This window comes from Hypomesus nipponensis, chromosome 10, assembly GCF_054491055.1.
Source record: "Hypomesus nipponensis isolate SF chromosome 10, ASM5449105v1, whole genome shotgun sequence".
In the NCBI taxonomy this organism is placed as follows: Eukaryota; Metazoa; Chordata; class Actinopteri; order Osmeriformes; family Osmeridae; genus Hypomesus; species Hypomesus nipponensis.
Genome location: NC_140370.1, coordinates 14,161,973 through 14,185,646, shown reverse-complemented (window position 1 = coordinate 14,185,646; position 23,674 = coordinate 14,161,973). Strand labels below are relative to the sequence as shown.

General features: G+C 43.8%; 2 protein-coding genes across 2 annotated transcripts in view; both read left to right on the top strand.

Moving 5' to 3' along the window:
• Window positions 1-7,097, top strand: part of pde1cb (phosphodiesterase 1C, calmodulin-dependent b) — a 43,294-nt gene extending 36,197 nt beyond the window's left edge. Inside the window, exons 10-19 of the mRNA XM_084707629.1 lie at window positions 1,848-1,948; window positions 2,243-2,371; window positions 2,614-2,715; window positions 3,837-3,957; window positions 5,112-5,193; window positions 5,322-5,442; window positions 6,267-6,442; window positions 6,554-6,781; window positions 6,930-6,992; window positions 7,081-7,097. Coding sequence (XP_084563755.1) covers window positions 1,848-1,948; window positions 2,243-2,371; window positions 2,614-2,715; window positions 3,837-3,957; window positions 5,112-5,193; window positions 5,322-5,442; window positions 6,267-6,442; window positions 6,554-6,781; window positions 6,930-6,992; window positions 7,081-7,097 — 1,140 coding nt within the window. The remainder of the gene's footprint in view (window positions 1-1,847; window positions 1,949-2,242; window positions 2,372-2,613; window positions 2,716-3,836; window positions 3,958-5,111; window positions 5,194-5,321; window positions 5,443-6,266; window positions 6,443-6,553; window positions 6,782-6,929; window positions 6,993-7,080) is intronic.
• A 10,087-nt stretch (window positions 7,098-17,184) lies between these two features.
• On the top strand, window positions 17,185-18,189 carry neurod6b (neuronal differentiation 6b). Its single transcript, XM_084707833.1, has one exon. The coding sequence runs from the start codon at window positions 17,185-17,187 to the stop codon at window positions 18,187-18,189; it is 1,005 nt and encodes a 334-aa protein (XP_084563959.1).
• The last annotated feature ends 5,485 nt before the right edge of the window (window positions 18,190-23,674 follow it).

Here is a 23,674-nt window from a genome sequence, read left to right as displayed (position 1 = left end):
CTCTCCCAATTTGACACTCACGGTCACACACCATAGTCGTTTGGCCCGAGTGTGCGTTTATTCATGAGCTTACATAGGTTTAGCTCAAAAGCTAGTGTTTTCGGTTGCTACTTTGAGCCATCGCAGCTTTGATCGAGCCTCGTTTCAGGTCTTCTATACGTAGATTGTTGCATCACTGGCTTGGCGATCGTTTTGCTCGTTCATCAGAGAATCCGTCGGCGTTTGAAATGCTCAAATTGAAATGGCTTTTTGACAACAACCGTTTCATTGTAGATTTGGTTAATTTTCCCATTTTAATAACACGCTCATTGTTGCTTATTCATTCTCAACTGTCATGCTCAACACAAAGACTTCATATTTACTGTTGTATTTCATGTACTGTTTATTTCTGCTTGTTTCTTTCTCCTCCCATCTGTTGTTCCATATTTGATGTCTTGCAGTCACTCGAGGGCTTTTCTGTCACTGAGCTATCAATACTAGCAGCAGAGCTGTGTTCAAGCTCTACACAAACAACTACACACACACACACACACACACACATACATGTGCACGGACACATGCACACACACACGTACAAACCCCCTTTCGTCAGTCTGTTTATTTAATCACCTTAATAAGGTTCTAGCGACAGCTGTCGACACAATGTGTTTTCCATGGGTAGTGCCCTCAGAGTAACTGCATTAAGAAAAGGGGTTCCGGGGCCCCAGGAGAAGGAATGGCATCAATCATTCACCAGGGCCCTCCAGTCTCCAGTAAATCAACAATCAACAGGTCACTCAGAACACGGGCCCACAAGGAAATGTGGCAGAAATGGAAGGGCAGCCATCTTGTATTCCTGCTCTCTCCGGCTGATTAGTCAACACTGTTGATTTTGGACCCCCCAATCTCGATCCCACAGCCCGCTGAGTGACACACACACACACACTATCCCATCACACAAATACACTCTTGATATCAACCCTTCATTTGGGCGGGCTTTTGAGATCCCCTCCCACTCCTTTCACACGTCTTCAGTTTCAGTTCAACCCTGAGATAGACAGTTATTTTAGAAATCAGATGACATCAAACAGAGGGATCCACTGCTGTCTTTGTTGCCGTCCCAACCCTGGATATGAAAACGCATTACTGTTGTAATAGGAGAAGCTATGGTTTCTGGGTACGCTTTATAGAGGTATTAAGCAGCAATATAAAATCCAAGGAGTTATTCCTTTTTCTTTCAAGTGGCTGACCTCAGTCACAACGTGGTCTCAAGAAAACTGATTGGAGACAATGTAACCATGATAGAGTTGGGTGAGGTTCTTAATGAGTATAATCTCTCTTCCCTTCACCTGCTCTCTCTTCTGCTTCACTTCCCTCCTTCACTTCTCTCCTCTCCACTCCTCCTCCCCACTACTCCTCTACTCTGCACTCTCCTTTCCTCCTCTCATCTGCTTCCTCTTTTTATCCTTTCATCTCTTCTCCACTCCTCCTCTCCTCTCCACTCCTCCACTCCTCTCCACTTCTCCTCTCCTCCTCTCCTCTCCTCTCCTCTCCACTCCTCCACTCCTCTCCACTTCTCCTCTCCTCCTCTCCTCTCCTCTCCACTCCTCCACTCCTCTCCACTTCTCCACTTCTCCTCTCCTCTCCTCTCCACTTCTCCTCTCCTCCTCTCCTCTCCTCTCCTCTCCACTCCTCCACTCCTCTCCACTTCTCCACTTCTCCTCTCCTCTCCACTCCTCCACTCCTCTACTCTCCACTCCTCCTCTCCACTCCTCTCCTCCTCTCCTCTCCTCCTCTCCTCTGCACTCTCCTTTCATCCTCTCCTGTCCTCTCTCCTTTCATCCTCTCCACTCCACTCCTCTCCTCAGCATTGGTTGACTGAACTGGAGATCTTTGCCATGATCTTCGCAGCTGCAGTCCACGACTACGAACACACTGGAACCACCAATAACTTCCACATTCAGACAAGGTACTGGGCGATGAGGAAACACCAACCTCACCAACCACTGAGTCACCAATCAATGTGTTCATTTAAGCACAGTCGCCTTTACTTTCGCATCAGGGAATCCTGCAGCCTAAACACAGAGGCTAAACCAATAGCACAGTACATCAAACTCAATGACTCCATAGCCCCAGACCAGAAGAGTCACGCACAATTGTAGGGAATGCAGGAAGAACAAAGGTGGTAGAAGAGATGAAATGGCATGAAAGGGAAGGAGTACAGGAAATGACATGTTTTACATTTGAATTCCTCCTCATTTAGGTCAGACACAGCCATCCTGTACAACGACCGCTCGGTCCTGGAGAGCCACCATGTGAGCGCTGCCTATCGCCTCCTACAAGACGACGATGAAATGAACATCCTGTATAACTTGTCCAAGGATGACTGGAGGTGAGGGGGAGGGGAAGAGGTGTGAATATTGCATGGATTTGGGATGTGAAGCCAGGGCCGTGGTGGTTGGAAACCACACCCTGCCGCCTAGCGCTCATCTCTTTTCCTCTCCCTCCCTCCCTCCCTCCCTCCCTCCCTCCCTCCCTCCCTCCCTCCCTCCCTCCCTCCCTCCCTCCCTCCCTCCCTCCCTCCCTCCCTCCCTCCCTCCCTCCCTCCCTCCCTCCCTCCCTCCCTCCCTACAGAGAGCTGCGGGCCCTGGTGGTGGAGATGGTGCTGGCCACAGATATGTCCTGTCACTTCCAGCAGGTGAAGGCCATGAAGAACTTCCTCCAACAACCCGAGGGGTGAGTCAGAGGAACTTTCTGGAGTGTCTCTCCTCCACCGCCCTCCCCCTTCGCCCCCTACCTCGACCGCAAACCGCTCTTGTCAACCGTGGCTTTCCATAGCCACAAGGTACAAGAACCTTGTCGGGTGACTCACCCCCACCCCCATGCTGTATCAGTCGTTCCTCCTGCTTCAGACGAGTAGAGTCGCTGTCGGAATGTACCGGATCCCGTAACCGTGGGGATGGAGCCATCAATCAAACCATCAAACGGCTGAGGAGTGATGAATTGTGAGGGCGAACATGTCTGCCGTGATAACCGGAGCAAGGCGAGGCAGAAGAGTCGAAGAGAACGTGTTCCCCTTGCAGGCACCACTTCTCTGGGACAATAGGGGCAGGGTTTCTCTTACCACACTGAATCTGTCAGGATGTTATATTGCAGGAAGGTCGAGCGAGCTGAATTGATCTTAGATTACTCACGGTTGCCGGGTTCAGGAGTAGTTTTCTCCATATTCTTGTTAATGTGCCACATACAGAGGCTGGCATCGTGCCAGGTGGAGCGTCAGCCCTGGGCAAGGTGCTGCAATGACAGCAGGAATAGAGGGGAGCTGTTTGTGTATGCGCCCATGCATGTGCCTATGTGTGTAAAAAGGGATGAGAACCCGCGCGCGCACACACACACACACACACACACACAAGCACTGATAAAAAAGAAAATCTTGCACAGTCAGCATAAATGTGTAACACACAATCTACTCAAATGGGAAAGTCACTCTGCTCCCGGCAAGCTTTAAGTCAGCTCGAGCCAATCGGTGTTGCACTGTAGCAAATGCTGATGGGATGGTGGTGGTGAGGGAGGGGGGAAGGGGGGGGCACTGCATGAACTGACGTTTCTCTATGTGTTTATGCGTTTCTCTCTCTTTCTTTTTTCTCTCTCTTTGAGTGTTAATGGGTTTCTCTATGTGTTTTATTTGTAAACATCTCTGCGTGTTTCTCTGTGTGTTCACCTGTGGTGTTTCTCTGCGTGTTTCTCTGTGTGTTCACCTGTGGTGTTTCTCTGCGTGTTTCTCTGTGTGTTCACCTGTGGTGTTTCTCTGCGTGTTTCTCTGTGTGTTCACCTGTGGTGTTTCTGTGTGCGTCCAGGGTTGACAAGCCCAAAGCCCTGTCCCTCCTGCTCCACACTGCAGACATCAGCCACCCGGCCAAGAACTGGGACCTGCACCACCGCTGGACAGCCTCCCTGCTGGAGGAGTTCTTCATACAGGTGGGGCTCTGTCTGGCTCTGGGAGCTCTCACTGGGGTGGCGGGGGAACGGGCTCTGTCTGGCTCTGGGAGCTCTCACTGGGGTGGCGGGGGAACGGGCTCTGTCTGGCTCTGGGAGCTCTCACTGGGGTGGCGGGGGAACGGGCTCTGTCTGGCTCTGGGAGCTCTCACTGGGGTGGCGCGGGAACAATAACATGGCCACACAACTACTTTAATTGGTGTGGAAGAGGGAAGGAGAGAGAGGGAAAGGGAGAGAGATGAGGGATTTAGAAGGGAGAGTGGTTAGTGAATAAACGAGAGAGAGAGAGAGAGAGAGAGAGAGAGAGAGAGAGAGAGAGAGAGAGAGAGAGGGTGGGGGAGTCTATCACCTGGTTATTTCATTGCCTTTTGTTTGTATCTAACATTTGTTTTCTTATGTGTCCAATCCTACGAACACTGCAGCTTTTAACTGCTGCAGTGTGGTCATTTAGTGGGCCCTGTGCTTACTCTTGTCCTTCTGTTTGCTTATTTTCACAAAACAGGAACTAAAATCAACCCTAAAACGTTCTTGTGCTCCATAAAACATCTGTTTGCGTCTGCAGAACGACAACAGCCATTAAAGTGTCATAGCTTTGCGAGGACTGAATATTAATGACTTGCCTTGTGGCTCACATTAGCATCATCCTCACAACGTGTGTGCAGAATTGCCTTGGCAAATGAAAACCCAATAACAAAAAAGCTACCGTCGAGAACATAGCTTACTGCCAGGCTTCTCTCCCTTTCTCATTTGTTTGTAGCAAATCAGCCTGGAAAATGAAACACATTTGTGACATAAAAGTGCTCCTGGGAGGAGCTCTGGTTGCATCTGTTGATTATGTGGGGGCTGCAGATGCCCCCCACTGGGAGACATGAGGAAATAGAAGGATGTGGTCTGACTGGAGAAATCAGCTGAAAGGAAAAAGGCCACAGATTGCATCAAGCACGACTCTCACATGGGCCAACTAGATAGTCTGTAGCAGAGCTTTTGCTGTTCTTTCTGTTGTTCTGTGTGTGTGTGTGTGTGTGTGTGAGTGGTGTGTGTGTCTGTGTCTACACTAACACAGGGTTGTGTTTCATAGATAGAACACATGAGTGAGGCTGCTAATGTCGTTGCTTGGCTGATTTGACTGTCTCCAGGGAGACAAGGAGGCGGAGCTAGGCCTGCCATTCTCCCCGCTGTGTGACCGCAAGTCAACCATGGTGGCACAGTCCCAGATTGGTGAGACGCACACATACACACACTTATACACTCAGTCACTCACACACACACACACACACACACACTCACAAACACACACACATCCACTCCCACCCCTTCTGTATTTCTGTACTGCTCTATGTCCCCAGGGTTTATTGATTTCATCGTGGTTCCCACCTTCACTGTTCTGACGGACATGACAGAACGCATCGTCACTCCCCTCATCGATGACGCCTCTCACTCGGGCCTCAGCGGCTTCAGACGCTCCAGGTCAGCCACTTCCTGTACCACACCTCCTGTTCAACAATGGGTGAAAACGTTCATTCCTAACACCACTTTAATGAGGAGTAAATCAGTTGACAGTTTGTCAGTCACACAGTAGACGGCATTCTAAACTTTGTGTCAGCGTTCTAAAGGAACAGCCAGAGATGTAGCCTGTGCCAGGACCCAGCCACATACCCTGACATGGAGGTCTTTAGAGACACTAATTCGCTGTGACGTCTCACTGTCACGACTCTTAACTAGGGCCCAGCAGTGGGCCGGCACGCAAGACAAACTCACTGACAACAACAACAAGCCCTTTCATACATTTCTCACAGAGGCTCCTTTGACAAGCAATTGTCCGTGCGTATCCAAAACTTGACTTTTAATGCATTGAAGCACTTTTGACCTAAACTTTCAGTCACTTTGTGTATTTTTACCATGTGTTTCCTAACTGGTTTCTGTATGTGTGAGGAGTCTCTGGATAGTGTTGTGGGTGTTTGCACCTGCGCATCAACATAAACTCTATCTTTCTGACAGGGGCCATTACCATCACTCAGCAAGGCTTCAGTCTAGAGTTAACCAACTGGAAATCTGAATGGTGTTCTCTCTCACACTGTCTGTCTTTCTTTCTTTTTTTCTCTCTCTTTCTATAACTTACACACACTCCCTCTCTCTCCATTACTCACTTTTCCCTCTATACATACGCACCTGTCGGAATATACCGTCGGAATGTGTTATCGGAATATGAAGGGAAGCACTCAATCACCCTTTCTCTCCATTTGTCTCTTATTTCCCTCTCTCCCTCCCTCCATCTCCCTTTCTCTCTGTAGTTTGAACAGCATTAGTTCAGAGGATGCTAAGCAGGGCAGTGTAAAGAGCATTGGTTCTGATGGTAGCTCGCTGGGTCACTGTTCCCTGCTGACCGTGGACTTGAAGAACTTCAAGGCTCTGTGGAATGAGGAGGTGTACCAGAACCGAGAGCGCTGGAAAACCCAGGCCGCGAAAGGTAAACCTCTTTTGGGACTGCTCCAGTCAAAACAAAGTCATCTTCAAAACATCCGTTCACACACGCAAACGCAGACACCCAACTCACATTGTGTGTCTTCCAACTGTCCAGAGGCTGAGGAGAGGGCCAAAAGAGAGGCCGTTGAGAAGGCCCTGCAGGAGGAGGCTATGGAGCCTCGGGAGGGCCAAAAAGTACCAGAGACAGAGTCAGCCTCCAAGGGCCCCGAGGAGGGGAAAGCCCCCGAGGCAGAGGAGGAGCTGGTGGGTGGGGAGGACCAGGAGGCAGGGGACAGACCACAGCCCGGGTGCTCCTCTGACAATCGGCAAACATTACAGAATGGTAAGTCCTGTTACCTAGTAACCATTACAGAATGGGATGTCACGTTAGGTTAGTAACCATTACAGAGAACAATTTTGCTGTGAACTATATTGGTTTTAGCCATAGCTATGACTCATAACAAAACGAGTTGTTGTCTCTGAATGTCTAGGAGCCCTGTCTGAGGACGGAGATTCTCCAGACTGTGAGCAGAGTCAGAATAAAGCAGCTGTTGGTAAGCGGCCGCAGCGCTACAGTTTGTCGGCCATTTTGAGGTGGAGAAACGTGATACGAAATATTCCCTGACTTGTTTCTCTTCACAGAGGTGTCGATGGACTAGTGGCTGACTGTTGCAGCTCACCAGTTTGCTGCTGTCAACTTGCATCCCACGCCTCTCCCTGGGAAGACTCCTGTTGAAAGAATCATTTCTGAGCGTTTACTGCCCTCTAGAGGACAATGACAAGAACTGCTCCTCTCATTTTTTTTTTTTTTTCTTTTTTTTTGGGGGGGGGGGGAGTCGTAATGAGTTCTGCTTGGACAACCCACCCTCTCATCCTTATCTGTCGGGTGACACGGATAAAAAGATGACAGAAGCTTTCTCAATCAGGACTATGGTGGTGGTGATGATGATGATGATGATGATGATAATGATGATGATTGTGATGTTGAGCTTGATGGTGATATCTACAAAAGTCCCAGCTCCAGCTCATTTCCAGATGCTTTTCTCCTTCCTCTACTCCTCTCTCCTCCCCTGGCGTTGCTCTGGACCTCTCATGTCTGTTCCCTGCTCCACAAGACACCAAACATAGCAGCTGCCTCTGCCTCATTAGGTTACTGCCGGCTGTTTGCAATCTTAAAGGCACATTAGGATCCTGTCAGAACTCCTTTTTCCCTTCAAATAATGTTTTCGTATCAGTGTTTTTTTCCTGTATGTTTTTCTGAAGCCTGAGCTTTCCTTAGTCCACCAACCAGCCACACCAATAACTGCATGTTCTGTTTTTACACCTCATTTCTATATCTATATAAAATCTAACTACACATTTTCTTTTCAACATATCACACACTTAAATGTGTATTCTCAGTTTTTCAATTTTTTATCTTATACTTTATGTAAAGTACTTTTTATGCAATGTTAGACAGGACAAATGCTTTGGTTGTGTTTGATTTCCCTCTCTCTGTATGTCCCTCAGAGGATTCCGTAGCTGTTCAGTCTCTGTCAATTGTTCCTTTTGCACTACTCTTTGCACTGCCCTCTGGCTGTGCACTATATCTAGGCTGTAGAGAGTCCTTTATTGAGTCTACAATGAGTGGACTAGCTTTCTCTTAAGCTAGAATTGTTTTTGTTTTTTTTCTTTTTGGTAATAACTCGATATGTGTTGTTTTGAATGTGCTTTATTGTACAGCTAGATGATTAATTCATCATTCTTTTGTGATGAATGTGCAGACAAGAAACATTAACAGCTTCCTGGTTTATGTTTACCAGATTCTGAAGACAAAAAGACACATATATTCTGTGTATAGACAATACAAATATTACATATAAATGACTGTGCATATGTAAGATATAAAACAAACCTCTGCAATGCTGTTTTAGCTTTTAATGTGGAAGGAAGAGAAGCGTTTTTTGCGCAGTATTTGCATATATGATTGTTATGTCTTTATTGATGTGCTTCTTTATTATTTTACATTTTCTTTGGTGTAGACTGACACTGTCACATTTTCTTCTTAATAGGCAAGAACTGTGGTACTGAAGGTATGTAGTATTACATTGGAACGGCAATGAAACACAAGCTGAATTGTACAATGATTAAGGAACACAACATTTATTTGGATATGAACAGGATATTGATAGCATGAATGGGACATAATATTATTGTGTCACGCATCAATATGCTGTAGCATCTATTTAAGACTGGATGTCTGTAGTCAAACCAAATGATTAAATGTGTGCCTATAATGTAACATAGTACTAATCATACATCTTGTCTCTTGGAATAGGTAGAAATGACATCTAACTGTGTACACACACGATCCTTGCAGTACTAGAGAAAGAAAATACATACACATATCTACTCTAAAAACTTCTTCCATCCATTTCCAAAGCTTCTGTCGCTACAGTAAACACATGATCACCATTTTTTAACAACTGAAACTCTAGTTTGCTTTGTACATAGTGGGCTCAGTAAGTGTGATTACAACTCACATATCACTCGTATTTATCATGTAAATTGTCTGTTTGAAATACCTTCTGATTTTGTTCTTCCCCATCTGTAGTTTGATCCTATTACTTGTATGATTGTATATGACATTTTCAGACTGTGTGTTCTAGTCATCACACTTCCATTGAAGTGTCCCTGTGTACAAAACTAGAAAACATTATTGCTAAATGTTTTATACAAGTACGTATGGAGTCACCTAATTCTCTCACGAAGGCTTGAAATTGGCTGATGACATATTGAAGGAAAAAGTATATTTTAATCTATTCTTTTTCTGTATGTATGGAGCACCCCAAAAACATAAAACTCAAGAAGATGTCATGAAACAGTTATCAGTTAAAGCAAAGCAACATGCACTGTGCAAGGGACTAAGGTAGTCAATATCTTTGCTCTTAGTGATGCAGGTCATGTTGTAAAAGTCCAAATATGGAGAAAACACATATTTAAGGTGGACTCTCTGCTCAATGTAATCCTTATTGTATTTATGACTGACTTGTACAGACATTTGTAAAAGTTATTATTACTGAGACAGTCCATCGCTGCTTGTGAAATCTTTGTTTTTTTTCATTTAATTAGATGAACTCTATATGGCCGACATCTTACTGTTTTAGTAACTGAGGGTAGAAAAGTGTGAAACCACAGACAAATACTTACGTGCATTTCTAATCTCCTCACTGTGACTTCCTTTTGTGTGTGTGAGAGAGAGAGAGAGAGAGAGAGAGAGAGAGAGAGAGAGAGAGAGAGAGAGAGAAAGAGACATAGAATGTGTGTGCTTGTGTATGTGTGAAGAAGAGAGAAAAAGTGTGTGTGTGTGTGTGAGAGAGAGAGAGAGAGAGAGAGAGAGAGAGAGAGAGAGAGAGAGAGAGAGAGAGAGAGAGAGAGAGAAAAAAAGAGAGATTGTGTGTGTGTGAGCGAGAGAAAGAAAGAGAGAGTGTGTGTGTGTGAGCGAGAGAAAGAGAGAAAGAAAGAGAGTGTGTGTGTGTGTTCTTTTCCATGCCGGCCGAGCGGCCTTGTGTGCCACCATGCTACGTGACTGCACAGCCGTATCAATAAACCTGAAGTCAAAGGGCTCAGATAACGTGTGTCTGTCTTCATTTAAGAAACACAAGAAAAGTACACCGTTGATGATACTCTATGTGGGTGTAGACATAGATCAACATTCTTAAAATGTGAGCATACGCTCAGAGAATATATGAAGAATATGATTAAACCAGATTTGAAATAAATACTGTGCATCAGTTAAAATTACCCAGGACGTTTTGATTAACTTAAACTTTGTTTTGGACTTAAAGAAACTGGAAAACTATTTTTTTTACGGTACTCGATATGGGAAAGGGTTCTATAAAGTTCACCACTAGGTGTCACTGTAACTTATGTTATGTCCTTTATAAGGAAGATATATATAAATTAAAGGCTTCTTCAATTACAGACTTCAGAAACACACACACACACCAGCACACACACACACACATAGACGTGCAAATACGTAGACTTCAAATGTAAGTCATGTTTTACTGCACGCCATCCCTCATATAGCTCTGCATATAGGCACATCCACATATACTGGACACGCTAAACCTGTTTATGCGAAACATGCATATTCATAAGCAGATTTGATGGAATTAGTAGAGGTTGTCGATCCATTCCCAACACAACGCCAGTCTAGGCAGAAGGCGAACGTTAATTCAATTACACGACAGCTGTTCCTATGTGCCCATAGCCTCATAGTTTCTCCTTTAGCAGAAATCTCCTATTAAAACCCCCTCAATAAAGCATCCATAGCCACCCTGAGGGCTGCAAGCATGCATCTAAATGCTACAAAGAGCACTCAGAAGCACTTTTTGCCCTTTAATTTTTCACTGAAACATTGCACGCCTGTGAACTATTAGGTTCTTCGTGTTGTCTTGTGAGAATTGCCGATTATCTTAAATCATCTAATTTATTAAGAAGAGTAAGGATGGATATATAGAACTCCTTGACTTAATGTTTTACTTTCTGGTACAGTATGTTTGCAGGATGATGTTGTTTTAACTGACATGCTCGTCTCCAGAGGGGGTTCCTTGTACCTGTACTTCTTCAGGTGAATAATCTGCCGAAATCTGCAGATATGTGTGTGTGCTCGGATGTGTGCGCATGCGTGTGTGTGTGTGCATGCACATGCGTGTGTGTGTGTTAAAGAATGACCTACTGATCTCTGGTTATGGTCTTGGGCAGAGCTCCAGAGCTCCAGATGAACATGAGGGACTGTCCCCCTGACCCGTCCCTTCATTACCTGTCTGCCTGAGTGCACTTCCACGTAATTCAATTACAGGGCCACGATGTGGAACTGCTTGCTACTCTGCTGTGGGCCTCTTAATCAGTTTACTTTGCTCTATCGAAAAGAAAATGGCTGCACCTGTTGGTGAGTGTTGGGGTAATTCTCACCAAACTCTATTTAACTACTTAAGATTAAACGAGTGGTTTAGGCCCCCTTGTGTGTCTAGTCACTTTAACTTTTAGTTTTTTTACTTCACAGAGAGTAAGGGGGTGTTTTCCTGTGTTCTTTTCCCGTTTAGTTTTACATTCTTTGTGTACTTGCGGACACATACTGTACTTCTATATACGTCATACTTTGAGACTCACAATCAGTATCACAGACACTGATGCATACATGCATACATACAAAAAAACACAAATCAAAGCTTTTTTCAACATTAGACTTTCATTTTGCTGTACAAATGTATGCACGTCTTGGGTACCCAGGTTTTATTACATGAATATTGTCATAAATATTTGGTTTTAGTCATTTATATTTGTGCAACAGAATAATAGTGCAATGCCGAGAAAGGCTTTGATTAGTGTTTTGATTTCATTAATTCAGAAAGTAATTTTTGCTTAATTTTTATCAATGGCTTTGTTTGTGCCTACGACTTTTGCACAGCCCTGTACATACATACACACATACATACAGTATTATGCAAGCTCCTAATAGCAATTAAACCTTTACATCCCTTAAGGGCCTGTAAAGGATCACAAGGCCCTGAATTGGATGGCGGTGGTACTCTCTCAGCAGACCTGGGAAACTGCCCAAATGATAAAGAGCCCAGATTCCCTGATTCCCCAGTCTTGACTGGTGACCAAACCTCAAATGGGATGAGATTTTTTCTTTTGGCTGAGCTGCTCCCTGCATCATGGAGGTCTGTCAGAGGAGGAGGGTCGCCTGCCAAATGTAAGCTCCTCTGTGGGGGGGGAGGGGGGGGGAAGGGGGGGTGGGGGGGGGGGGGAGGGGGGACCGCCAGCAGAATGGCAAGGAGCAGACGGACAAGGTCGGGGCACACAGGACGACATTAGACTGTGATCTTGTCACCTACGGCCGTCTGGAGACAAGCTGTACTGATATTCTGCCGTGATGCTGGGGCACTGTTGTTATTTTTTGTGACACTTTATGGCTGGGTTACTCTTTGTTTTTAGTAGGTTTGTGATGCTTTTTGGCTTGGCAGCTGTATGGTCCTTGAAAATAGACACACCCTGTATGATTGTTTAAATAATTGTATTTAAGAATTGTATTTAAATTGTATTTTATTTTCAGTAGGCCCATTCTCACCACAGTTCTCCTCAGCCATGTCTCTGCACACGTCACCCAGGATCTGCATGGTGTAAACACATAGAACAGAACCGTGTTAGAGAGCAGAAACAACACACACTGTATCTGCACACAGCCCCACAAAATCCAGCGTGAATTATCCTTTGTCATGGAAATATAATGTCATGTATTTCCATGGCCAAAGATTAGTAAGACAAGTCAATGGATGACATATGAGCCTTTCCGTCCTTATCCTCAGCTTTTTGAAGCAACTGTGACTTTTTGGCACCTGCTTGTTTGGAGACCGTGGATGCACAGCAGGTGGAAAGGTGAGTCACTTTTGCCCTTCACATCAAGCATGGCGCGCAAGACTGGAAAACAGAGAGGAGGAGATTCCTGACCAACAAGAGACACAGAGAAGAGAGAGAACAGGAGAGATAAACTGTATAAAAACATGGTAAGAAGTCCACTTCACTCCACCTTCATTTCATTGTGGAGCTCTTTCTCAGATGCCACCCGGATTTGATGTTTAGCTTAATGTTCCGCCTGCTGTCTGTTGTTGGACATGAGGAAGCCTGATCTTACAATTTACAATAAAATAATGTGGGGTCTAAAGCCCTAGGCTATCCTTAGATTTTGAATTGGTCATAGAACTTGAAACCCAATTTGTTCAAATGCGAACATAGCCTACAGAATAATTATATATTCATGTTTTTATACATTTTGAAGATATGAAAAAAATGCTGAGCTAACTTCGAACAGAGACGGGAGAAGTTTGTGTAGGCCTATGTAGCCTATATTTTCTTTGTAGGCTATTACGTATTATCGATAAGTATAAAGTATGCCATTTGATTGATTCAAAGTTTCCATTTATTTTCTGAATATTAGGCTTAGCCTTTGTCACTTACATAACTTCGCAAATCCTTGCCTCATGATTTGTACACGTTTGTTACAATAATAGCCTGAACAAAATTAACATGTAGGCCTAGCCTACATGTTTACATGCAGGCTATCAGCACCACAATATTATATTAAATTAAAAGCTGTGATATTTACAGTGGAATGATGATATCTGATACTTTAGTAATCGCTCGAGTTTTGTAGTGGTATTTCGGTTTATATACCGTAACAGATTGCCACAGCCTTGTAGGTGTTGGAGAACAGATTGGATTTTGAAACGGATGCCTCAAGCAAGCAACAGAGATCTCCCATCTCTCGGCTTCTCTCTGTGAAAACAAAACTTGAAACATATTTTATATTTTCGAAAACATATCCATTATTCATATGTACATAATTTAATACAATTAACACATCGCTGCCACCCACCTGCATGTAGGCCTACCTGCTTATATCTTGTTTAATTAAATGTTGTTAGCATCGTGCGAGAGATGACAATGTAGCAAAGTCTGATCAACAATAATTTCTCGAGAAAAGTGTACATTTGGATTTTGAATTTTGGCTTGGAAAAAAAGCCTATTTTAATTTAAAGTGTTGCCAGCTATCAAGGCTATCATCTCGCACTGCCAGTCCCTTTAACTGGAGAGCTGGTGGTTAGGTTACTCCGTGAGGACTTTGAATAGGAATGTTGATACCAACTTTCCTAAACACAAACACGTGCACGCGCACACAGATATATACCTTCCTTTCCCACCGTTGCCAGGCCCACCTGTGTGGTAGGAGATGGGGCATTGTGCAGCTGAGAGGCCAAGGCAGCATATGGGGATTCTAATTGGCTAGAACAGCACAGCTGGAGGAGGACACCACTCCAAGACATAGCCTCTTATCATCAAACCTGCCGGCCTCCTCAGCCCAGCCTCGAGACTGCCTAGCCATCAGGAGGCGCTGCTGCAATTACTGCTGGCGTGCATGCGCGTTGCAGAGGATTTTTTAGGAGCGCCGACGGATTGGTCTCTTCGAGATTTGTCTCGGCTTTTGATTCTGATTGGAATGCTGAGTATTTAATATGAACCTGAAGTCTAAATAAAACAGCACTCCTTTTCGATCTAAAAACTATTTTCACTGGAAATATTTTAGAACGCCTTCATAGACTACATTCCATGGTTGATTTTAAACGTTTTACGTTGCTACGTACGTAGGCCTGCAATCCACAAATTATACCAAGAAAATAATAGGCTACCATACCTTTGCTCAGCAGTTCAGTCCGCTGTATAACACTTAATCGGCTATTAGGCCTATCTCTCTAGAACTTCCTGCATCGACAGCACTAGCGGTCCCAGCGTGAGAACCTTAACAACTTAATTTGCACTTCTCCTCCTCACACCTTCTTAAAAGCTGGTAATGTGATGATTAAAACAACAGACAGGTAAAAAGTTCCAGCGAGGTTCAGTTTAAAATGAGACCATGTGTTACCGGTGTAACTCAAAAGTGCAGCAGTGCCTCAGCCAATTAAAGAGCAATTGAACATTTCTGATGAGTTAGGAATCCATTTACCTCGAAGAAGCAGCCATATATATATGCATTTAACAACATTTATATATATATATATATATATATATATATATATATATATATATATATATATATATATATATATATATATATATATAGAGAGAGAGAGAGAGAGAGAGAGAGAGAGAGAGAGAGAGAGAGAGAGAGAGAGAGAGAGAGAGAGAGAGAGAGAGAGGCCTACAAGACATGGCTACTTCTTTTTCAAAGCTTAAAAAGCTTTTAGAAAGCATTCAGTGTTTCCTGAATGACATGGTGAAGTGCATCAAAGCCCAAAAAACATTGTTGAAGGCGTTGCTTTCACGGTTATGAAGATTCCTACACCTTTAAACAAAGTTCAGTATGGATTAAATCAGAGAATTTATAGACAAATTCTAGCTGGAATATACATAACGTCTCTCTCTTTCTTTCTCAACCACACCATGATTTATTACCTGAAAAGACAAGAGAACTAATTAGTGCAGTAATTAATTAATATAAATTTGCATATTTGCATTTGCAATTAGTGCAGTCAACTGATTAGTCTGAGATTGGGAGTTTGACTCATCAGATGCGCGCGTGTGTGCTGGACCAGAACGCTCAGAAAGCTCAGAACGCCAGCTGAGGCATTTTGGGGGGCAGGCAGTGATGAAGGAGAAGGCCTTTATGCGTGTGTGTGTGTGTGTGTGTGTGTGTGTGTGTGTGCGTGTGTGTGTGTGTGTGTGTGTGTGTGTGTGTGTGTGTGTGTGTGTGTGTGTGTGTGTGTGTGTGACAGAATGTACTCTCCACAGCTCAGGCAGTCACACACAAGTATTAAATGAAGGTGATTTCACATTATGCATTCTGTCATTGTTTAAAGCAGTAGACTCTTCTTCAAACTGAGGCAGGGGCAAAAAAAATGGACACTGTAATTACAGCACTAAATAATAAGTAAGTCAAGCATTTGTATTTGATCAGAGTTATACAGTAGTGCCCAGGATTTGGAAATTGATTATGCATTCTTATCACATTCTTTGCGACAAGGTCATTCACATACATATTTGTGTGTGTGTGTGTGTGCGTGCTTGAACAGGCTGACTGAAGAGTGCATATACCCATATCCACAACCAGCTGTGCCCCTGTGTAGATTTGGCCATGTGCCATAGGGCCCTCTCCATGGGGTGTATTTAATGTCTGCAGAGGTACTGGAGCTAACCAACACTATAGGAGCTTCTGCAAATCAACGCCCTCATACTGCTCCCTGGTTGCTGCCATTTATTCTTTAATATGACAATAATAAACAATACAGGAAATATATTGTAGACTTGATCACAGTACATCAGATGCATTGTTCTAAACGCCATGTCTCTTTATAACACCCAGTTCAGACACACACACACACGCACAAATACAGAAATACAGAAGCATGCACATATTAACTTGTGTTTAAATTATAGATATGCTTATTTTTCCTGAATGTATTGCATGTTACAAACACAGTGCAAGTCAATATTTTCAATTTAACGGAGACACTCCTTGACTGAAATAGACTCCCCAATTGTCTGACAAGGCTGATATTAGCTGTTATCCATCCTTGGTCTGTGTTTTTGACGGTAAACGTGGGGCTCCCGGTGCCCATTACAGGAGATGCCAGATGATCAGTGAGGAATGGAGGTCCCGGGGGACAGCAACCACGTGACCAGCGCTGCCACAAGACGTCAGCGGCAGATGGCATGGGTACCCGCTCTGGCAGTTGGCATGAGTGTCATTTCTCAAAGAGAGAGAGAGTGGGAGAGGAGCACGAAAAGAGAAAGAGGGGGAATAAAGAGAGAAGCTACTTGAAGGTATATTTCATTTATTTCGTTGGCTGGAAGAAAAAGAGTTTGTGGTGCAAATACTGAAAGCCAGGATATTTTGGAACATGCATGCTGCACGCTAAGAGATTTCAGGTGAGCTACCTTTATTATGGTTTGAGCTTTGTTAGAGTAGCTTATCATGATCTCAAATGCATGTTTTTTCCTATACTATGAATTGTGATTTAAGAACATTTGTCTATGTTTATTATAAGCCTTTTGGCATTTCTTGAGCCAAATCATTTCATAGCTTGGGGTAGAATTCTCCTCTACTTGAAGGGGGGCAAGGGGCGTCTGTCACAGGTCAATTGAATAAAAACATTTAGGGTACCACACGTCACAATTTTGTTCCGCTTCGTGTTGTTTTCCAGGATGTTGACTTTACCGTTCGAAGAACAAGATATGATGTGTGAGCCCAGGTTCGGTGCAAATTATCCTCGCGAAAGCTTACCTGTGAACCTCGACCGGGAGCCGACTCGACAACACTTTGATGAAATGTCCAATTCGGAAACTAGAGACGAAGACGATGACATTTCAGATAGAGAAGAAGAAGATAGAGAGGACGACCAGAATGAAAACGACCTCCCAAAAAAGAGAGGGCCGCGTAAAAAGAAAACCAAAGTGAGGAATGAAAGGGTCAAAGTTAGACGCCAGGAAGCTAATGCGCGGGAGCGCAGCCGAATGCACGGGCTCAATGACGCACTGGAGAGCTTACGCAAGGTCGTGCCATGTTACTCCAAAACTCAAAAATTGTCCAAAATAGAAACACTTCGACTGGCAAAGAATTACATCTGGGCCTTATCAGAGACTCTGAGCGCAGGGAAAAAACCGGATCTGCTCGCCTTTGTGCAAACCTTGTGCAAAGGATTATCGCAACCGACCACTAACTTGGTGGCTGGCTGTTTGCAACTGAACGCCAGAAATTTCCTCACAGATCCCAATGGCGATGTCATGTTTTCTGCTAGGCCACCTTACGATACCATATACCCGTACCCGAGCTCTGACATAAACACATCCGCCGGCCACAGCAGCAGCACATTGGACAGCTCCAAGCCCTTTCGACACTACAACTACGGTGGTGCCTACGAGCCCTATTACGAAAACGCGTCCCCCGAGAGTGGGAGTCCACACTTCGATGGTCAGCTAAGTCCTCCTATGAACTTCAACGGGATATTTTCCCTCAAGCACGACGAGACCACAGAGTATGGGAAGAACAACCACTACGGCATGCGTTACTGCGCGGTGCCTGGGCGGGGGTCCCTGGGGCAGAATCCCATGTACAGGGTGTCCCCGGAGGGTCGTTTCCCATATGACTTGCATCTACGCAGCCAACCCTACCAAACACAGGGTGAAATGAACGGGTCTTACCACAATTAATGGAACATAAAGGATGCAATTCCCCTCTGAAGCGGGCCTAACGAATCCGCTCCCCACAACAGATTCAAGGAGAGCCGTTATGTCCGAATGTACGCTTCAGACATTTTTTACAATTAATTTGTTGTACCCAACCTTAGTGATCTGTACGTTTTTTGTTTTATTTATTGACCTCGATACTGTACACTGTATTTTAAACGTATGTTTATTTTTTAGTTGTTATCTTTAGTCTGTTTTAACCATTAACGTATCAGTTAGCCTAAACAATTGAATTTAAATGGGAGGGTCAAAATGAACTCGATACTTTGTGACTATTTCAACTAAAGGCTACACAACTCATCAGGGAAGTTCTTGTTTATTTGTAGCCATTTTGATTGCAGTGAAGACATTGACTTCTTAGCAATAACGTTAAATTGAGCTATGCAACTCAGCAAAATGCAATCTCTCATTCCTTGACATATTAGCCTTCTTAATTCATTGCGCAGGTTAAGTAGTGACATACTTACATTAGTAAATTGACAAACATTGCAGGACAAGACGACCTTTCCCGAATAAATGTTACATTGATTTTATCCGTGCCATATAAGTTGAGCCATGCAGGTAGAAAAAAAGGAAGTTGGCAACAAAGTTTGTAAAGATGTTCAAGTGTAATAAGAAGAAAGAAAAAATGCAGAAAAATGCAATGTGAAACACTCGTGTATAAAGTTTCAAGTTGAATGTAAACGAATTATGTATACGAATTTATGAACAGATTGTTATTGGTTCGTATGATCTTTATCCGTGTGAATATTGTGTTAATAATGTAATTCTTTCGGCTGCGTAAAATTGAAATTTCTAACTTTACGTGAAATTTCATGCATTCTGACTTTTGCCTATTATATTGTAGGCCTATTTCCATTTAATTCAAACATGAGAATCATAAGGATATTTCTATTTAGGATGAGGAACTGTCTGATCCTCATATTGTCTATTAGAAAAGTATGGAGAATCGAAGGGCCTTAATTTTATGAATTGGCAAGGACATCACCTGTTATGCAAAGGCATGAATGTTTTCGTGGCTTGGCTGTGTACAGTAGCAGTTTGTTGTCCCAGTATGAAAACTTGAAGACTTGTCAGTGGACAACTGTAATGCACTAAACGTATTTCTGCACATTATTAGTGATTATGTGATTAATATAATTTCAAATGATATGTTTTGTAACGTCACATATGATAAATTATTGACAGTCGATTATTGTCAGTGAATGTTATTTTCAGTCCCCCCCCCCCTCTCTCTCTCTCTCTCTCTCTCTCTCTCTCTCTCTCTATCTCTCTCTCTTTCTCACTCGTTCACTCACACAAACCCACATACACATTTATACAGACACGCTGTTCTTTTGAATAGAATTGTTGATACTTTTATTATTATAATTCATGCACATTTTAATTATTTGATCAATCGAAATCCTCGTTGACACGTCTTTTCCTAAAAATCCATACTAAAAATATGATTTTTGTTAAGACACCTATGAACCTAGTCCTTTAACAGGAGGCCTACCTTATTTGCCATAAGCCAATACACTGAAAACATGCATAGTGTAAAACATCTATAGTGATTAAATAGTCCTCAAATCAGGGGTGATTCTTGGATCAGACCTTTAGGGGTGCTCAGTCCCCAATGAGAATGTGACATCTGCGCCATGAAATTAAATAACCTACTTCTTCTCTCCTCTTCTTAAAGGTGCATGGCGACACTGGATATTAAACCTGTTTAGTAAAGCCTTTTGAACCTGTAATTGTTTGTCATCTGTCACTAATATACACGTTTGCAAACTCTTACATTGCAGCACTAAAACCAATTTGAGATAATCATAATTCATAATAATTTTGTAAATGTTTTTTTTTTAGGTGCTTGAGCACCCCCAAATTGCCACTGCCTCAAATTCAACATGTCCCTTCTGATAAAGGAACAAACTCTTGTTCTTTTCTTCATCACATAGTTCACCCAGAACACGAATCATAAAATATTACGTTGTAGGCTATTCAAAATCTTTTTCGAGATTTCAAAACTGTTAACCTGATGTTATGGCTAGAAATATAAAAAAATGCGCACTACGATAAACTTACATTTCATGAAAGAATTTTTTTTACGTATAAGCCTACCCAGTTAATTTCAAGACGAAGTAAACAGAATCAGCGGAAAACATTCTAATATGTTTTAAAATAGTTTAATATGACTTGATGAATGACACACGACGACAAGCAGACGCGCTAGGCGTTTTGGCAAAGGTAGCTGGATGCCAGCCAGCAAGAGACAGCCTGTCGGTCCCTCTCCTCTCTTCTCATTTTTCCCCTCAACAGGAGAGAGAGAGTGAGACAACAAATCCCTTGAGAATAAGCGGTCTTGCTGGTTAGAAAAAAATGCGTCTCGAATAAAATCTACGGTGTTCTCTCAATTAACCAAATTATCTTGGTGACTACTTTTTACAGGTCACGCGATACAACAGAAGTGATACAATATGCCTTATAGCCTAAGTGAGTTTGTGTTACTTAAAAAGCAGTAAACTGTCGGAGAAAATCCTAAAAATAGGCATCAAAGGCTTATTTACTGACACGCTCCTGTCAGCTCTGTCGTTGTGAACTGAAAAATCACATTAATTTATTAAATTTGATTTGATTGAAGGGGTGAAGACTTTTGTCAAAATGGGTAAGATGACATTTTTACACGATGTGTTCAACGTAGCCTAAGGTTGCGCAAGTGGCATCATTAAAAGAAAGTTAGGACAATTGAACAGACTTCACGTACACGTCTTAAAGAGAAAGAGAGAGACAGAGAGAGAGAGAGAGAGAGAGAGAGAGAGAGAGAGACAGACAGACAGACAGAGAGACAGAGAGACAGAGAGACAGAGAGACAGAGAGACAGAGACATAAAGAGAAGGACAAAGAAAGATAGAGAGAAAGATAGAGAGAGAGACGAGGTCAAAAATAGTCAACAAAGATGTATTTTTGACCAGTCTGTTTCCCTATTCGTAAAGTCAAGTGTATCACAGACTTCTCTTAAAGAGAGAAAGAGATAGAGCACAAGCGAGAGAGAGAGAGGGAAAGAGATACACCTCCAAAATAGTCAACAACAAAAAATATTTTTGACCACTCTGTTTCCCTGTTCGTAAAGTCAAGCGTATCTAGTGAAGATCATTGCGGCCCCCCATGGACTCTACTACTCCCACTATCAATCTCTCATTCTCTCACCCCCTCCCCTCATCTTGTCACTGTTGTACTGCCTGCCAGTATGCGGTGGTGGTGCTGGTGGTGGTGGTGGTGGGGGGCTAGTGTTGTTAGCTTGTGGGCGTTTAAAGCTCCCTTGAGAGTTTCTCCATTGTGTGTGTGTGTGTGTGCGTGTGTGTGTGTGTGTGCGGAGAAGGCAGAGGAGGAGGGGATGCGACACTGCCATGCGGGTGCTGTGTGCAGTTTAGCGCAGGGTCAAACGTGTACACGTGCTCCTTCTCTCTCGTTCAGCTCGTTAGACCGAACGAGAGTGTGAGGGAGCATATGGCCCATTGCTGTGTAGGAGTGGGAGGTGAGGGAGAGGAATGGAGAGATGGTGGTGTGTAGGCTTATGTGTGTGTTGTTGGCAAAGGGGGGGGGGGGGGCAATATGGTAATTATTTTAGTTATAGGAGAAATATCACAGCTTGGGAAAATTAAATACGTCCGTGTGCATGTAAACCACAAAGATAAACTTAAATGATTACATAAATTTAGTTTTCTTGAACACTAAAGCAAATTACGAGCGCTGTTGAGAAAGTCCTTCCGGCCATGCTGACTATATACAAGTAAAGCCTAGATTCCCAGGGCCCAGATGGTCCAGCCTGGGAAAACGCTCTCCATTAAAGTCCCAATAATCATTTCTCCTGCGGAATGAGGCGAGAGTGTTGGGAGGAGGCTGTGAGAGGGGGTATGGGAGGTGCGAGTGAAGCAGGGGGATTTGGTGTTTTAATTAGTCGGATTTAAGGAGCTGAGCCCCCTTCGGAAAACGATCACCGAGAGAGACAGACAAACAGAGAGCGAGAGAGAGAGAGATCGGGGGTGCAGGTGATTCGCGCCGCGGTGGAGGACTGGCTGACACGGTACCACCGGCCAAGATCTCATTAGCATTTCAGATTGGGTATCAGTCATTCTGGCAACAGGCCCGCTTCTGAGACCAACTTTTTTGGGGGGGTTCTGAACTTGGCACGTAGAGGTTATAGAAAAGAGGAGAGGGACGAATGACAGAGGAAAGAGAAACGGGGCACATGTTAGCCTGTAGGAAAAATGAGGGAGGGAGGAATTCATTATAATGTTTAATGAGACTAAATAAATATTGGTATTGTGACTAGTTTAGAGCATTTCTTCTATGCAAGTGCCTAATGTAAGGATATTAACATGGTGTCTGACTGGTGTAAAGAGGTGTTATCTGTGCCTGAAAGGTAGATTTGTTTTGTAACTTTGATAACATTATGTTACTTTTTGAAGTCACAGGCAAAAAAATCTTTTTTTTCATAAAATGTGTTCAACATGAGCGAAACATCTGTTACTATATCACCTATCAGGCTTTCTTTGTCTTGCAGTGTGTGTGTGCGTGTGTGTGTGTGTATGTGTGCGCGTGTGTGTGTGTGTGTGCGTGTGTGCGTGTGTGTGTGTGTGTGTGTGTGAGAGTGAGTGACTGTGTGAGTGAGCATACGGGCATGTAGGGTAGGGTGTGTGTGTTTATGCATATAGAGGAGCAGAGCTTTCAGGGTTTGGTGTATGGAACAGGTGGGAAGGATGCAGGAGTGTGATCCTCAGACACCGCGGCAACACTCTATTTCAAGGGAGACACAGAGGTGATGGTAGTGGGCACAGTTGCTCTCGTGCTTTCACCTATCTATCACCTCGGCCTCCGAGCATCTGCCAGCCTGGGGAGATTTCTGCGCATGCGGGCGTGGGTGTGTGCGTGTGTCTGTGCTTTCTGTGTGTGTGACGCGTGGGTGTGTGTGTGCGTGTGTTTGTGCTTTCTGTGTGTGTGACGCGTGGGTGTGTGCGTGTGTGTGTGCTTTCTGTGTGTGTTATGCGTGGGTGTGTGTGTGTGTGCTTTCTGTGTGTGTGACGCGTGGGTGTGTGTGTGCGTGTGTTTGTGCTTTCTGTGTGTGTGACGCGTGGGTGTGTGCGTGTGTGCTTTCTGTGTGTGTGACGCGTGGGTGTGTGCGTGTGTGTGTGCTTTCTGTGTGTGTGACGCGTGGGTGTGTGCGTGTGTCTGTGCTTTCTGTGTGTGTGATGCGTGGGTGTGTGTGTGTGTGCTTTCTGTGTGTGTGATGCGTGGGTGTGTGTGTGTGTGTGTGCTTTCTGTGTGTGTGATGCGTGGGTGTGTGTGTGTGTGTGCTTTCTGTGGGTGTGACATGGCCGTGCACTCACCAGCATTAGTCAAACTCAGACTAAGGTGTTCTATTAACCAAAACCACCACGAGAATGGAAAAGAACCAGCATTAAACGTG